At 48.3% G+C, this 16,304-nt stretch overlaps 1 protein-coding gene across 1 annotated transcript; it reads left to right on the forward strand.

Moving 5' to 3' along the window:
* The first annotated feature begins 1,104 nt into the window (after nucleotides 1-1,104).
* SPATA3 (spermatogenesis associated 3) lies at nucleotides 1,105-15,328 on the forward strand. Its single transcript, XM_049888852.1, has 4 exons — nucleotides 1,105-1,405; nucleotides 7,702-7,873; nucleotides 10,150-10,291; nucleotides 15,297-15,328. The coding sequence occupies exons 1-3, from the start codon at nucleotides 1,105-1,107 to the stop codon at nucleotides 10,253-10,255; spliced, it is 579 nt and encodes a 192-aa protein (XP_049744809.1). The 3' UTR covers nucleotides 10,256-10,291; nucleotides 15,297-15,328.
* The last annotated feature ends 976 nt before the right edge of the window (nucleotides 15,329-16,304 follow it).

Below are 16,304 nucleotides of genomic sequence, written 5' to 3' on the forward strand. Positions count from 1 at the left end.
GGCCTTTCTTTTGCAGAGCCACTGGGTGGGTTTGAACCGCCAATCTTTAGCAGACAAGCACAAACTATTCGCGCCACCCAGGGGCCCTCTTCATCTAGCTAGGTGTGTCCTAAAGGTTATTCTGGGGCAGAGGGCATCATCCCAAGGCTGCCATTCATGGAGTTGGTGTCCTATACTCACCTTCACAGTGAAGCCCGAGTTTTCCGACATGAGCACATTTCATGTGGCAAAGTGTGAAGATTAAGGTTGCCTTTTAAAAATACTTTTTCCTCTTCTGTCCTAAAATACAAAAATCATGTTGTTAACTTAGAGAAAACTTTCTAGTTCCCTGCATAACCCAACCAGCTTGGCATGTGAGAGGGAGTCTATTGTTGTAAATGTAATGAGTTTCAGGTTTTTTTTTTCTGAACAGCTCTTACATTCTTGGAGAAAATTCATTGTTTAATGCAACAGTTATAAAAGTTGGGACACCCCCCCCCAAAAAAAACTCCCCAACCAGAAGGGGGGGATTGTCCAGGTGTTGGAGGAAAGAGGAAACTGCTTAGCACAGGAAAACCTTTCTGGGGGAAGGAAACAGCCCAGATAATAGAAGGCTATAGAAGGTGAGCCCTTCCACGGGCCCCCAAATCTTCAGGAAATTTACCTAAATCTCACAAAGTACACGGTGAACGTAGATTTTGTTGTATGTAGGGACCAGTGACAGAGTCAATACCACATCCAGAGTGTCCTGGAGGGAAACAGATAAAACCATAGAAGTGCCTGCAGGTGGGCATTCCAGCTGCAGAATCAGGGGAGGAAAGAGGCCTGGCCTGTCACCCCAGATCTGGGAGGGGCAAGGTGGCAGTGGCTGCCCTCTGCCTATCACAGCAGCTTGGGAGGAAGAAGGACCCAGGTGATGTGTGCAGAGAAGTCTGTCCCCAGAGGCCTGGCATAGGAGCCACCCAGCGTTTGTGACCTCACAGGAGGACTAAGAGTGACTGCTCTCTGTAGGGCCCGGGTCTAGGGAGGCCAGAGCCTTCCCCCCTAGGGCAGAGGGCGGGCGGCCCCTCTAGGAGGGAGCCAGGAGATTAGGCGGTCCCATGTAGGTCCACATTTAGAGCCATCATGAAGAAGGGCAAGAGGAAGAAGTCAGATACCAGACGCCGTGGTTCCACCTCACAGCATCCCAGCTCCGAGTCCACCCCACCGCAGCATCCCAGCTACGACTCTGCGCCACAGCCGCCCAGCTCAGAATCCACCCCGCCGCATGCTAGCTCGGACACCAACTCACAGCCTACCAGCTCAGAGTCCTGCCCTCAGAATCCTGAGTCCAACGCTCTTCCAGCTCCCGAGATCAGCCACCCCACTCAGTGCCTTTTACCTTTGGACAACAGCACAAAAGTTGCCTCTCCATCCGGGAAGCCAGGTGGGCTGCCTTCTAGCTTAAGCAGGTGTAGCCTTCCTGTGACGGAGTCCAGGGCCACCCCAGAGACTGGTTCTTGTAGGGTAGTGATGCATGGTTAAGAGTATTCCAGAAATGTGCTTGTGGAGTGTGAGGGTTTTTGTTTTTACGTAAGAGGTCAGGATCCCTGGCCTCTGTCATTCCTCCCCACCCTCAGAGTTATTGAAGAAGGCAGCTGCATGTACATATTAGTATTTAACTTGGCTCCATGGTAAGACTAGCTCGTTAAAAATCAGCAGTGCCATGTGGCTGCTAAAAAAAATTAAAAGCAAGGATGCATTAATAGGAGTATATGGTTTAGAGCAAAGGAGGTGGTCATAGTGCTTTATTCTGTTTTCGTCAGGCTATCTTCGTGAGCTGAAAAAGATGGCTAACAAAGTAGCCCAAAGAAAACAGCCCGGTCTGTTGGGGGATGAGGGAACAGGGGAGAGGCAAGGACCATTTTGCGTCTGTGAGTTAACTGAAGGATGTCTGTCCGTCAGGGGCAGGTGTGAGTAGACTTGTTCTGTGCTGTCCCCAGAGGTCTGACTAAGGGCTCGTGGATAGGGTTGCCAGATAAAATACAGAACAACAGTTATATCTGAATCCCAACAAATGTTATTTTTTACCACGTCCCCTGCAACATCGGAAAACTTACTGGTTGTTTATCTGAAATTCAAATTTAACTGAGTGTCCCGTGTTTTCATGAGCTACCTCGGACAATCCTACCTCTATCAGACACTACAGGCAGGCAGATTTCTGCTCAACATGAAAAAAAACTTTCCAACACTTAGCTCTTTCTGAAAATGGAATGGCTGTCTGGGAAAAGTGGTTCCCCAACTTCGTGGGTAGCCAAGCAGACTGTGAACAAGCACCAGATGGTGTAGAGGGAATTCAGATGGTGTCCAGAAGGTGGACTGGTGACTATTATTAACAATAGCAATAGCTAACATTTATCACCCAGCGTTTATTATGTACTGAGCATTCAGCTAAGCTGTCTATGTTATTCTTCTCATTTAGCAATCCTATAAAGGAAGTACTATTATCATCTTCAAGAAGCCCTGGTGATGCAGTGGTTAAGCGCTTGGCTGCTACCCGGAAGGTCGGCAGTTCAAACCCACCAGCCGCTGCACAGAGAAAGATGTGGCAGTCTTCCACAAAGATTTACAGCCTTGGAAATCCTATGTGGCAGCTCTACTCTGTCCTATAGGGTCACTATGAGTCAGAATGGACTCAGCAGAAACAAGTTTGTTACCATCTCTATTTTATAGATGTGGAAACTGAGACTCAGAGAAGTCAAACAACTTGCTCAGAAGAGTAGCGCTGAGAGGGGAACTTGGTCTATCCTGACTTCAGCATCCTTGCTCTTAGCCAGGCCCAGACCTTCAGAACCTGAGAGGTCTGGTGGTCTTCCCGAGAGGAAGAACATCCTTCCCTGGGCTTCTCCTGGATCCACCGTGAGCCAGTGCCTGTGGCTGGGTGGCCCTGCACCAGCCACAGTCCCTGGGCCACGGCATCTCCCTCTGGGATGGCGTGAGCATAAAATAAGTGGGAGATGCAAGTGCTAAACCCAAGACATCACTGTGATTGTAGTAATTCTGTGCCTGGGAATCAATTCCTTCTTGACACACGGTAACGGTTTTGAGTGTTATGTATTACATATTTTATATACTATGATCATCTACTGCTGAGATAAGCATTTCTGGGTTACAGCCTTCAGAAATGGTATCTGTAGAAAGTGAATTATTTAATGAATGCATGTGGCTGTCACCCCCTGGAGAAGAGTACAGAGGTGAAAACTAACCATGTTCGGCTTATTGAAGAGGCAAAGCAAGAAACAGTGGCTCATTAGGGGTTCCCGTGAACCCCCGCACCTCTTCCTCTGCCAAAGGACTTTTCCCCCTTTGAGCCGGAGTAGAACGGAATGTTGGAGAAAAAGGAGGAAGGCCTGGAAATGAAGGACTCCATTCGTCTTCCGCAAGAAGTGTTGGCAAGGATGTGGATAGATGGGAACCCTCATACACAACTGGTGGAAATTTTACAATAACACAGCCACTTTGGAAAACAGTCTGGCATGTCTGCTGTTGTTGGGTGCCGTAGAGTCAATTCTGACTCATAGTGACCCCACGTGACAGAGTGAGCTTCCCATAGCGTTTTTTTTTGGCTGTAATCTTTATGGCAGCAGATTGCCAGGTCTTCCTCCTATGGAGCCGCTGGGTGGGTTCAAACTGCTAATCTTTTGGTTAGCAGCCAAACGCTTAACCATTATGCCACCAGGGCTCCTTAGAGCTACCATGTGACCTAGTAATTCCACTCCTAGGTATACACCCCAAGAGAAGTGAAGACGCACCCCCACACAAAAACTTGTGCCAGAATGTTCATATTAGCATTATTCAAAAATACCCAAAAAGTAGAAACAACCCAAATGTTCATCGGCTGATGAATAGATAAACAAAATGTGGTCTCTCCGTACATTGGGAGTCCTTGGATGGCACAAATGGCTAAGCACCCAGCTACTAACTGAAAAGTTGGTGGTTCAAACCCACCCAGGGGCACCTTGGAAGAAAGGTCTGGTCATCTGCCTGATGACCTTGAAAACCCCAAGCAGCACAGTTCTGCACTGCAGCACATGGAGTCGCCATGAGTCCGAGTAGCCCTATGGTAACTGGTTGGAATCCATACAGTGGAACGCTACTTGGCAATAAAAAGAAATGAAGTACTGATGCTTGCTGCGACCTAGGGGAACCTGAAACACATTATGCTGAGTGAAAGAAGCCAGTTACCAAAAACACACATGTTACATGATTCTGTTTATGTGAAGTGTCCAGAACAGGCAAATGAATAGAGACAGAAAGTAAGGTTAGTGGTTGCCTAGAGCTGGGTGTAGGGAATGACTGCTTACTGGGTACAGAGTTTCTTTTTGGAGTGATGAACATGTGAAATACGTGGTGGCTGCATAACTTTGTGAATATACTAAAAATGCTGAAATGTACACTTTAAAAGGCTGCATTGGGGTATGCGAATAGTATCTCATCTTTTTTTTAATTTAATTTAAAGGAAACTCTTGCCTTTAAAACCCTCTCCTTCCCTAAAAGAGCACACCTGCCCAGGGGCAAGGACTAGAAGGCAGGAAGGAACAGGAAAGCTGGTAACAGGGAACCCAACGTCGAGAAGGGAGAGTGTTGACGTGTTGTGGGGTTGTTAACCAATGTCATAAAATAATATGTGTACTGTTTAATGAGAAACTAGTTTGTTCTGTAAACCTAAAGTACGATTAAAAAAAAAAACCTTCCTTCTACATTGTAAGAAAAGCACCTGGCAAGGGCAGGTCTAAGCAGGAAGTATGCCAAATCTGCTGGGTTGGCCACTGGTTTCGTGGAGCTTAAAAAACCGGTTGCCTTGACTCAGGAAAAGTCATACTCACCCAGTGCCGTCGAGTCGATTCCAACTCATAGCGACACTACAGGACAGAGTAGAACTGCCCCATAGAGTTTCCAAGGAGCACCTGGCAGATTCGAACTGCCGACCCTTTGGTTAGCAGCCGTAGCACTTAACCATATGCCACCAGGGTTTCTGGAAAAGTCATAGATGCTGCCTAATCACAGTCAAATACCTTGAGGGACCAAGTTACAGGGGCTGAGGACTGGGGACCATAGTCTCAATTGGCATAACATAGTTCATAAAAAACGTTCTAGATCCTACGTTGTTGAGTACTGTCTGGGGTCTTAAAAGCTTGAGAGTGGCCATCTAAGACACATCCCATCTGGAGCAAAGGAGAATTAAAAAAACCAAAGATGTAAGGAAAATATTAACCCAAAGGATTAATGGACCACACGAACCACAGCCTCCACCAGCCTGAGCCCAGAAGAACTAGATGGTGCCTGGCTACCATCCCCATCCACTCTGACAGGGATCACAATAGAGGGTCCTGGGCAGAGTGGAAGAAAAATGTAGAAGAAAATTCAAATTCACAAAAAAAGACCAGATTTACTGGTCTGACAGAGACTGGAGGAACCCCCAAGACTATGGCCCCTGGACACCCTGCTTACTCAGAACTGAAGCTGCTCCCAAAGTCCACCTTTCAGCCAAAGATTAGACAGGCCTATAAAACAAACAATAACACACACGAGGAACGTGCTTCTTAGTTCAGTCAAGTTTACAAGACCAAATGGACAATACCTGCCCAAAAGCAAAGACAAGAAGGCAGGAAGGGACAGGAAAACTGGACAAATGTACACGGGAAACTCAGGGTATAGGGGAAAGGGGGACAGTGCTGACATATTGCAGAGATTGTAACCAATGTCACAAGACAATTTGTATAAATTTTTGAATGAGAAATTAATTTATGGTATAAAGTTTCACCTAAAGCACAATACAAAAATTTTTTTTAAAAGAAAGTTTTATGGTAATAGTTGGAGACTTCAAGACACCATTTTCAATAATGGGTAGAATATTTATTAAGAAGATCAATAAAAAGAGAGGCTTCTACGACACTATCAGCCAACCAGATGTAACAGACATGCAGAAAACACCCACTGAACAACAGCACAATACCCATTCTTTTCCAGCGGACATGGATTATTTTCGAGGAGAGACCAAATGTTAAGTCACAAAACAAGTCTCGATAAGTTTTAAACTATTGAAATCATATGAAGTGTCTTCTCCAACCACGGTGGCATAAGACCAGAAATCCAGAACGAAAGGAAAACTGAATATTTCACAAATACGTGGAAATTAAACAACTCACTATTAAACAGCCAGTAGGTCAAAGAAGAAACCACATGGAGATTAGAAAATACTTGAAGATGAATGAAAACGAAAGCACGACATATCAAAACTTATAAGATACAGTGAAGGCAGTGCTCAAAGAGAACTATAAATGCCTACATTAAAAAAGATCTCCAATCAATAACCCAGCTTTACACCTTGAGGAACTGGGGGAGAGGGGAACGGTTGCCACTGAGTCGATTCCAAGTCATGAGAGTAGAAGTGGGCTCCGTAGGGTTCTCAATGCTGATTTTTCAGACATAGATCACCAGGCCTTTCTTCCAAGGTGCCTCTGGATGGACTCAGACCTCCAACCTTTCAATTAGCAGCTGAGCACACCACCCAGGGACTCCCTCACAGAGCTTAGAGCTGGAAGAATCTGTAGTTCCATCGAGGATCCAGGACAGAAATAGCTGCATAAGGAGAGAATTATCTGGCCAAAATCCCCTTGCCTAACAGGAGATGGCACCATCTCCCAGTTCTCTGCTTGAATTGATTCCAGAAACCAAAAACCAAACCTGTTGGGGCTGAGTTGATTCCAGTTCATAATCACCCTATAGGATGGAGCAGTACTGCCCCATAGGGTTCCCAAGGAGTGGCTGGTGGATTCAAACTGCCAACATTTTCGTTAGCAGCCAAATGCTTAACCACTGAGCCACATGGGAGATAGGTTTGAGGAAGTATTTCAAGGTATATAAACTAGAGCAGTGCTTGTCTTCTGGGTGAATCAAAGAACACTGGATAAATGGAACAAGGCAGCCCTGAAACAATTTTAGGACTCCCAGGGTGGCGTCTCATGGGATAAGCTGTCACCTGCTACGTCACTTCCTGTGAATTCTGTGGGAAGAGCCATGAACTGAGAGTGAGAAATCCTGAGATGAAGTCTACTTTGGCAGTCTGCTTGCTGTAAGGGAAGCAAATAACAACAAAAAAACGGTTGTCATCCAGTCGATTCCTGAGTCGTGGTGACCCCCATGTCTGTCAGAGTAGAACTATGTTCCATAGCGTTTTCAGTGGCCATGGTCTTTCAGGAGCAGATCACCAGGTCTTTCTTCCTCCTGGGTGGACTTGAAGCTCCAGTCTTTCAGTTAGCGGCCAAGAGTTTAATCGTTTGCACCACACCCCTTAGTCTTTGAGCCTCAGTTTCCTTATTTGTAAAGTGAGAATAATAGCTTACTTCACAGGATCGTTCTGACAGTTAAATGAGATTGATAGTGACGTGGATGATGAGCACCAGACACGAGTAAGCTATTACGTTCTTCGTCTTCCCAGGTAGCTCCAGCCCCACAGAACCACCATTTTCCCAGTCAGTCCTCTCTACTGTTCGTTAAGAGAACATTTTGTTGGAGACCTGCCTTCCTTGAGTCCTTGATGGTTCCTTTAACGAGTCCAGGGTTGCCCCGTTAGTCCTATCATTACAACGCCTCAGCCTTCCCTGTCTGTCTTCCTGGCTCTCCCCTAGAGCCTCTGGGAGCCAGGTGGCCGCTCATCTCTCTCCTTTTCTGTCCACCCAGGGCCTCTGACCCATGTGGGCCCGCACACCTGCTTCTGCGTCCCCTGCCCAGGCAGCTTTGCTTGCTGGCGTCGTCTGGGGCAGTGCCACAGCCGCATCTTCGATGTCCTGATGCCTCGGGACTGGCATCTCCTCCCGGGGAGAGGAATCCCAAGCCTCCTCACTTTCTACAGGTTCCAAGCATGTGGGGGGCTGGAGCCTCAGGGTGTACATTTCCACCTTATGAACAGTCATGTGCAACTTCCTCCTGGGAACCCCAAGCCCAGAAGGAAAGCCTTTGTTCAGAGGGGGCTGCATCCTGGAGTTTGGGAGGCAGAGCCTTTTCTGACAAGGACCCACCGCCCAGGGTGCCCCACCTGCACAGAGAGGTGCTAATTGTCTTCCTTACTTGGGAATCGCTTCTTTTAGGGGTTTCTAATTTCTCTTCTCCATAGGAGCTCCTCCTTTCTTCAGAGCACCCTCCTTCACGGCCCTTGAAAAATTCTCTCTCAGGAGCTTTGTGATTGGATGCCCTGTTTGGCCATTTGCCTCCTTCCACAGAGCACACCATGGCTGAGGGCTTCGGACTCTTGACCTGTATGACTTCCCCTGAGTCTAGTGTTAAAAAGCCATTATAACGCCCATGCCCGCTCTGCGTCATAGCGAGTCCTCCACTCCTTCAGGGTTTCTCAGGCCATTTCCAGGAGGCCTGTGGAAGCCCCCATCATGTCATCTACAGTATCTGCCCTTCTTTTCCTCTTCCACAAAGCCACCAGTGGCTGCCGTTGGCCTTCCTGAGAAGGCCCCTGTCTAGGCCAGAAAACAGACAGATGTCACTCTGCTCTTCAGTGGTGCTAGGTCTTGTGCAAAGATGAAGCAGGGTCTCTGCTTAGCTCCAGTTCTGAGCTCCCCAACTCATCCGGACCCTGAAGCAGCTCCACAGTACTCAGAGCCTCACAAATCTCCACAGAGGAGGCCCTTCCACTTGGGATCTCATACTCCTAACCCAGGAGCAGAACCCACCCTTTCTCCCCATCCTCATCCTCCTCTTCTTCCCTGCCTCTCCCCCACCAAGTGCCCTCTCTCTCACATATATGAAGAGAAGCAAACAGACACCGGGATGTGGCCAGAGTCAAAAATGGTCCATTACCTAGGAAGTCACCCAAATACTCTTATTACCGAGTACATCCCATCAAGGAAGGGCCGCCTGCCCTCACCATTACTGACTTTAACTCGTTCCTCCCACCCACTCTGAATAGGATACTAGGTGAGGCACTATGAGGGAAACCAGAACAGGACACATTTACCCTTAAAATCTGATAGGCTACAAGGTCAGTTAAGACGTGTACATGAGAAACTAAGACGAAGAGCAGAAAATGATATGTGTCCTATAGGAGCTGGTCAAAGACTTTCAGAAAAAGAGAGTGGACACTTCTGAACAGGGGTCTTTGAACCGGTTCATTTGGGTTCAAACCCCTGCTGAGAATTTGCATTTCTAACAAGTTCCCAGGTGATGCTTATGCTGATGGTTAGGGATCAGTTCTGAGAATCACTAGGAAAGCAGTGGTTCTCAGAGTTCATTATACCTAAGAATCACCTGGGGATCTTGTTAAACTGTAGATTCAGTATATCTGGGGTGGAAGGAAATGCCAATTCTGAGCAGGGGTTCAAGCCACCACGAACCAACTTGAAGCCCTGCTTCCGAATGGGCTTGCAGGTAGACTTTGCATCAACGATGGTGCTTGAACTCAGCCTAAAAGGATCCTGGGGTCCTCTATGGCCTAAAAAGAGAGAACACTTTTAGGTGGAGGAAAACTGCAAAAGCAAGGCTCAGAATTGGGCAAGTGAGGAGGAAGGGATAGAGATAAGACATGTAGTCTTATTTCTGTTCAAATTGAAGCACCTGCCTCCAAAGCCTTTACGTTTCTCAGTGGAGTGTAATGTTGGCATTTGGTTTTAAATACATAGCCCCATCAAATGAGAATCCCTACTCTCATAGGATTTTTGTCAAAATGGATATGGCTTTTTTTTTTTTTTTTTTTCCAAATGCTTTCCTCCCAGTTACTGACACAGTCATGGATTTCCCTGGCCTGTGTGGTGGGCGTCATACATTAGTCCCTCAGGCTCCTCATCTCTGGAGTCGGACGGTAGGACCTACCTCACAGGGTTGTTGTGAGGGGTCCAACACAGGGCCTGGCACACAGTGGCTGCTCAGGGCCTCACCACTTTCATAACTTGTCCCCCCTCAGAGTGTCTAGGCACGCTGTACCCCAGCTAGCTCATTCAGATCCTGGGGGTCTTGTGGTCGGAGTTTGTCAATAGGGGTGGTAAGAGTGAAAGTACTCCCTTAAGGAGGATGGGTGGAGGAGATGGGTGTCCCTGCAACCCCATGGGGACCCCACAATTCCAGCTTTCCCCTGACCAGAGAACAAGCACTCAGGCCTGATGGGCTTTCTGCTTTGCTTTACAGAAGGTCTGGAAGAAAACATTCAGTCTCTCGCAATTCACGCGCTCCAAGCTCTCGGGACCGCTGCTGTAGCTCTGGGAGCCCTGGGAGCTGCCTACTACACCATTGAATTCTTGTGAGCAAGCCCTGGCCCCTGGTCCGCCAGGTGTGTGCACCCCTCTGTACCCACTGCCCTTTCCAGAAGTAGTCCTTAAGCCCCCTGACATACTGTCCCCATAGCACAAGGCCGAGGAAACATTTGTCCCCTCTCTGAAAGGAGGTGGTCCTTACAGATGGACCAAGCCCCGCCAGCCTCTCAAGGAAAGCGAGGGCCAGTGGGAGCACAGTGACTCACTCCTGACCTCCGGGTCTGTCTAGCATGGCTCTCAGACAATGCCAGACCCATTATTAGGATTGTCAAGTTAGACCCCCTCCTGACCCCCACTGACGCAGTATCCTAGTTACGGGTATACCAGTTGCTGTCAAGTCAACTGCAGCTCAGGGCGACCCCATGTGTCCAGAGTAGAACTGTGCTCCATAGGGTTTTCAATGGTTGATTTTTTTGGAAGGAGATCGCCAGGCCTTTCTTCTGAGGTGCATCTGGGTGGACTTGAACCTCCAAACTTTCAGTTAGCAGCTGAGCATGGTAACTGTGTGCACCACGCAGGGACTTGTGAACCTCCTCAACATAGCTTTGTTCTCATCTGGGGAATAACTCCTCTGCCCCCTTAGGGTAGCTCCCTTAAGCCAAGGATTTGACCTTGGTTCCATTCCCTGGGTGCTCAAGGTTTTGGCGCTTAAAATCTGTTCTGAGGCTGTCAGCGGCTTCTTCCAGACTCCTCTCTGACAGTGCCTAGGCTGCAGGGTCCTCTCCCCACACCACTCTTGTATGCTGGAGTCTGAGGGTCTGAGTAAGGCATCACCACTGGGGGACAGGGGAGGCTTCCAGAAGTTTAGACATTGGGGCCTGGGCACAAGTCTCCTAGTGTCTCCCACCCGACTCCCCAACCCCACACACATACCCATGTAGTGAATTGGCATAGCTGTCTCGTTTCGGCACCGACCGTGCGCCCAGCCCCATGCCAGGTGCTGGGAAGAGTACTGGCACAGTGCGGATGGACAGCCATGTCCACCGGCCAGCCAAGGCTGGGTGGGAGTTGAAGATTTGGCAAAGTGTATGGATCTGGGCTGGCAGTTCCCAGGCAAAGGACAATGAGAGCTCTTTCAGATGGAGACCCAGGCCAGAGGCAGAGTCCTTTTGGGAAAGTGTCTGTTTATTAAATCATTCATTCATTATGTATTGAGCACCTACTGTGTGCTACAGAAGTTACCAAAGCAGACAAGGGTTTCTCTCCTGAGCAAGCCCACATTCTAGTGGGTACAGGCAATTCCCACATCAAGAAATAAACAGGATTTTTTGATTTCTGGTAAGGGTTACCAAGGAAATAATGACTGGCCGGTTAAAGAGCAGCCAGGCAGACAGGGGAGGTACGAGAAGCAGTGGAAGCTACTTAGGTAGATAGGTCATGAAGGCCTCTCTGAGGAGGTGGCATTTGTGCTGAGCTCTTAGGGAAGGAGGAGCCAGGCCTGTGAGAATCTGAGGGAAGTGTGTTCTGTGCAGTGGGAACAGCAGATACAATGGCCCTGAGGCAGGAAGGAACCTGACATATGGGAGGGCCAGAGAAGGGGCCAGTATGGCTGGATCTTGGTGAGGGAGGGGTCAAGATGGTGCTAAAGGGGAAGGCAAGGGCCAGGTCAGGCAGGGCTTTGGGGTTTCCATTATGTTCTGGAAGCCATTGAAGCAGGGCAATAGCAGACCCTTATATAGAGCTTCCCATGTGTCGGCCACTGTTCTTGGTGCTTTGTACCATATTAACTCATTCATCCTCCCATCACAGGGAGTCTCTCAAGATGATGATTTAGATTTCAAAACGATCACAACACTTGTTGGGTAGAGAATGGTTGGGGCAGGTGGGGGGAAGTGGCACACAGGTGATGGGAAGGCCAGGAGACCAGGTAGGAGACACTTATTCTAGTCTAGACAGGTGAAGAAGGGGCTTGGGCCAGGGGGATGGCTCTGGAAGGAGAAGTGGACAGGCATATCATGGAGGTAGTATAGAATAATCTATCTTGCTGATAGATTGGTCGGAATGATGAGGGAAAGGGAAGACTCAAGGCCAACTCCAAGGTTAAGATGTCAGTCCCAGAGGAGGAGCTAGTTACAGGAAGGGATGGAAATCAAAGGTTCTGTTTTGTTGTTAATATTGAGGTGTTAGACAAATGGGGGACAGTGGTGGCTTAGTGGTAGAATTCTCGCCTTTGGTGCAGGAGACCCAGGTTCAATTCCCAGCCAGTGCACCTCATGCACAGCTACCACCTGTCTGTCAGTGGAGGCTTGCGTGTTGCTAGGATGCTAAACAGGTTTCAGCAGAGCTTCCAGACTCAGACAGACTAGGAAGAAAGACCTGGCAATCTACTTCCAAGTATTAGCCAATGAAAACCCTATGGATCACACAGTCTGATCCCATTGTGCGTGGGGTCACCATGGGTCAGGGCTGACTCTATGGCACCTAGCAACAGCAGACAACCAAATGGAGATGTCAGGTAGGCAAAAGGATACATGGAGCTCACCAGAAAGGTGGGACCTTAGGTATAAACGTAGGAGTCATTAGCAATACCTGATATTTAAATCCACAGGCCTTGCGTGAGCTGACTTAGGGAGAGAAAGCAGGGATAGAGAAGAGGGTGGGACCAACGCCTGGAAGTTGCCAGCACTTTGGAAGTCTGATAGTGAAGGAAAGTACCCACGAAGACACCTCTGTGGGCCTCCTTTGGGGCTAGGCAAGCATGCAGGGTTCCAGTAAGGTCCCAGAGGTAAGGAGAACAGGCAGGATCCGGTCAGCAAGTGGTGTCCACAGTTAGGGAAAAGGAACAAAGGGCCAGGTCTCTCGGTGGGAGGGGCTGGTAAGCAGGGCTGTGACCTCTGGTCCTAAGGACACAGGTGCTTCCTGCCTCTTTGTCCTTCTGTTCCCTTGAGAGTGGACAGATATGCACGTCCCCACCCTGGGCCAGGACCCAGCTTTTTCTGTAGAGCGGGGTTCCATCCCCATCTCCTCCTGGCTACATGGCCCCCCAGCATGCTCCCCGACTTCCTGCCTCTGGTCTCTCTTGCTCATGTTCCCCCATCTTCAATCACAGCTCTCAGCAAAACCCTTTCAAGTACAAAAATTGTTCACACTCCAAGAAAAATCCCTTAGCAGCCGTAGCTCATAACCAATCACCAGAGTTTCCATTAGCTTGATAAAAAAAAAAAAAAAGTCAATGAAATTTCCCTACCTGCCCCCCGACCTTGTTGTCAGTGTATGTTAAGGTGCTTTGTAAGCTGGGAAGTGCCTACCAGTGGCTACACTCTGATGTCTCTTTTTGAATTAAGGTTGTAAAGTGAAAGTATGAGTTGGTAGAAGGTTGTCAGATGCCAACTGGACATACTGAGACTTGATTTGATAAGTGTATAAATCAGGCTACTTGAGGCTTCGAATTACAGAAAACCTAATTCCAAATGGTGTAAGGAGGTTATCTCATATCACAGGAACAGTTGGGGGTGCCAGGGCTGGTGAATTCAACAGTGACAACAGGGACTAAGGACTGTCGGAGCTTTCTGCTCTGTCACCCTTGGCAGACGGCGGGCCAGTTTCCCTTGTGGGCAAGATGGCTGGAGGAGTTCCCAGAATTACCTCCTCATACACCCACAGCCAAGGCAGGGAAAAGGCCACCTCTTCCTTGCCTTTCTTCGTAAGAGTTAAGAAATTTTTCCCAGAAGCCCCCTCCCCCAGCAGATTTGCCCTCTGTGTCTCATTGATGTGACATGTCCCCGAATTGGGTCTCATGCCCCTTCTTAAACAAATTACTAGCAAAGGGAGTTGAATTATCAGGAGTAGATTAGACCATCCTTGGAAACCTTATGGGGCAGTTCTACCCTGTCCTATAGGATCGCTATGAGTTGGAATTGACTCGATGGCAGTGGGTTAGATTAGACCAGTCTAGATCTACTTCCAAGATCCCTGGGTGACACAAATAGTTTGTGTTCCACAACTAACCTAAAGGTTGGCAGTTCAAACCTACCCAGTGGCACCGCAGAATAAAGGCCTGGCAATGTGTTTCCATAAAGATTACAGCCAAGAAAACCCTACAGAGCAGCTCTTCTCCATAACCTTAGGGTTGCCATGAGTTGGAATCAAGCATGGCAACAGGTTTGGTTTTTGGGTTTTTCTTAGATTACCTCCACACTCCACCCCAAGGGCTGGATCTGGGGTAGCTTCCCTCCAGCACAAGGCCAGGCAAAGGAGGGGCACATCCTAACAAAATGGGGCCCCTACTAACAAGGAAGAAGTGAGAATGGATTAGGGAAAGGGACAACTACGACAGGCAAGAGTATTTCTCAAGGGTGATATGGTAGCTGGGTGCTGGATGAACTTGAATGGACAGACCTTAAGGGCTTAGAGTTCAGGGAAGTGCTGTAGCCATCAGGAGTGCCCTGAAATGGGTGTGAGGGTGTGAGGGAGGTACAATTTGGGGACCACTGAGCCATCCTAAGCTTTATAGACTTAGCTCTTAGTCCCTGTGGAAGGGAAACAAGGGCCGTTTGGTGTCTTGCTCTGTCCAGAGAATGAAGAACCATCTGAGGACAGTGGCAATGCACGCTCCTCTCTGGGGAAAGATGCTTCTAGAATTTTCTTTCCTGTCCCTCACGCTCCACCAGCTGATGGGCTAAGAGCACAGGGCTTCTTCCCCGCTCCATTTGAGCAATGAAGGTAGTGAAACTCTTTGCCATGGCCTAGCTTTTGGTGACGAGGCTCCATCTTAGCTGCTGGGGGCAGGAAAGCAAACAGGGAAGGCGCTAGTATGCCAGGCACTTTGCATAAGCATTACTGCCTGAAGGGAAAGACAAAGTCTCACGTGGCTGTGTGTGGCTGTGTTCAGCTACAAGGAAGAATGGACATGAAGAATAGAAGGTCTTTGAATCTTAAATCATTACTTTTTCTGCAGAAGGCTCTTACGATGACATATCTGCTGACCCCACACCCATGAGGCTGTTAAACGCAAAGCCACCAGAGGTCTCTGGTCATGCAGTATTATCCCAGCTAATGGCTCTGTCCTTGTTTGTCTTACAGATCCAGTGACCATCAAGGATCTAACTTGTCACCAAAATAAAAATTAAAAAAAAAAAAAAGGAGTTCTGTTTTTTTAGTGTATTTTACTCAGACTCAAAGTGGGACTTGGGAGATGGGCAGGGAAGCAAGTATGGGGCCTGGCGACATTCACCAACAAGTAAACCAGAAGCTGGAGTCTCTCGTTCCTGTCCAAGGCCACAGCCTGAGGTGGGGCAACTTGCTTGGCACACACTGAAAGAGCAAATGATTTGTTTTCAATTTTCGCCACTCTAAAAACAGGAATGATAAAACCGAATTTAATACCTAACGCAATTTGGGAGCCACACTTCCACCGGATGGAAATCACAGTTCACTGGAGCAGGAGGAATGCTCTGGCTGGTTTCCAGACCTGGGCCTGGGAGCACAGAGGCCCGTGCCCAGAGCGCTCTGTCTCGAGGAAATGCCTTCATGGAGCTTAGCTTGTGACGGGGAGGAAGGTCAGAAACAGGACAAGGCAAGTGGCAGGACTTGCAGCCTTGGGGTTAGTCCTAGGGATTTAGCTACAGCCAGCCAGAGCCTGGTTTAGACAGAGGTCCCCAGGCCATGGAAAATTCCACTGCTTCAAGCAGCTTGTTTGACAGTCACCTTAGCTTTACATTAACATCCTGGTTCCCTTGCTTGACACACCTGTAGCTTTACACTAACATCCTGGCTCCCCTTTCCTTAACTACTGCCTGGAACTAAATGAAGTTGGCTAAAGCTGGTTTAGGCTCCATACTGACACCCCGGGTGAACTTTCAGCTTTAAGTGCCTAATGCATATTAACTTTCCTGCCTCTGATTGGAGTTTAACTGCCATTTTTGAATATGCGATACAAGAAGTTATATGTAAACCCCACTGCGCCTGCGTGGTATGATTAAGAATGTTGCTAACGTAACTTGTATGAACTTTCTGCTTATAAACCCCATAAACGTAATCTTCCTATCAGCCTCACTGAGCAGTCTTGGAGGCCCCAGCTCTGACTGTTCC

Source organism: Elephas maximus, chromosome 6 (assembly GCF_024166365.1).
Source record: "Elephas maximus indicus isolate mEleMax1 chromosome 6, mEleMax1 primary haplotype, whole genome shotgun sequence".
Taxonomy (NCBI): domain Eukaryota; kingdom Metazoa; phylum Chordata; class Mammalia; order Proboscidea; family Elephantidae; genus Elephas; species Elephas maximus.

Excerpts from the sequence above, each read along its gene's own strand:
- SPATA3 (XM_049888852.1), top strand. The coding sequence starts at position 1,105 with ATGAAGAAGGGCAAGAGGAAGAAGTCAGATACCAGACGCCGTGGTTCC. Across the intron at positions 1,406-7,701 it reads CTCTCCATCCGGGAAGCCAG|GGCCTCTGACCCATGTGGGC; the intron begins GTGGGCTGCCTT and ends CTGTCCACCCAG. Across the intron at positions 7,874-10,149 it reads AGCCTCCTCACTTTCTACAG|AAGGTCTGGAAGAAAACATT; the intron begins GTTCCAAGCATG and ends TTTGCTTTACAG.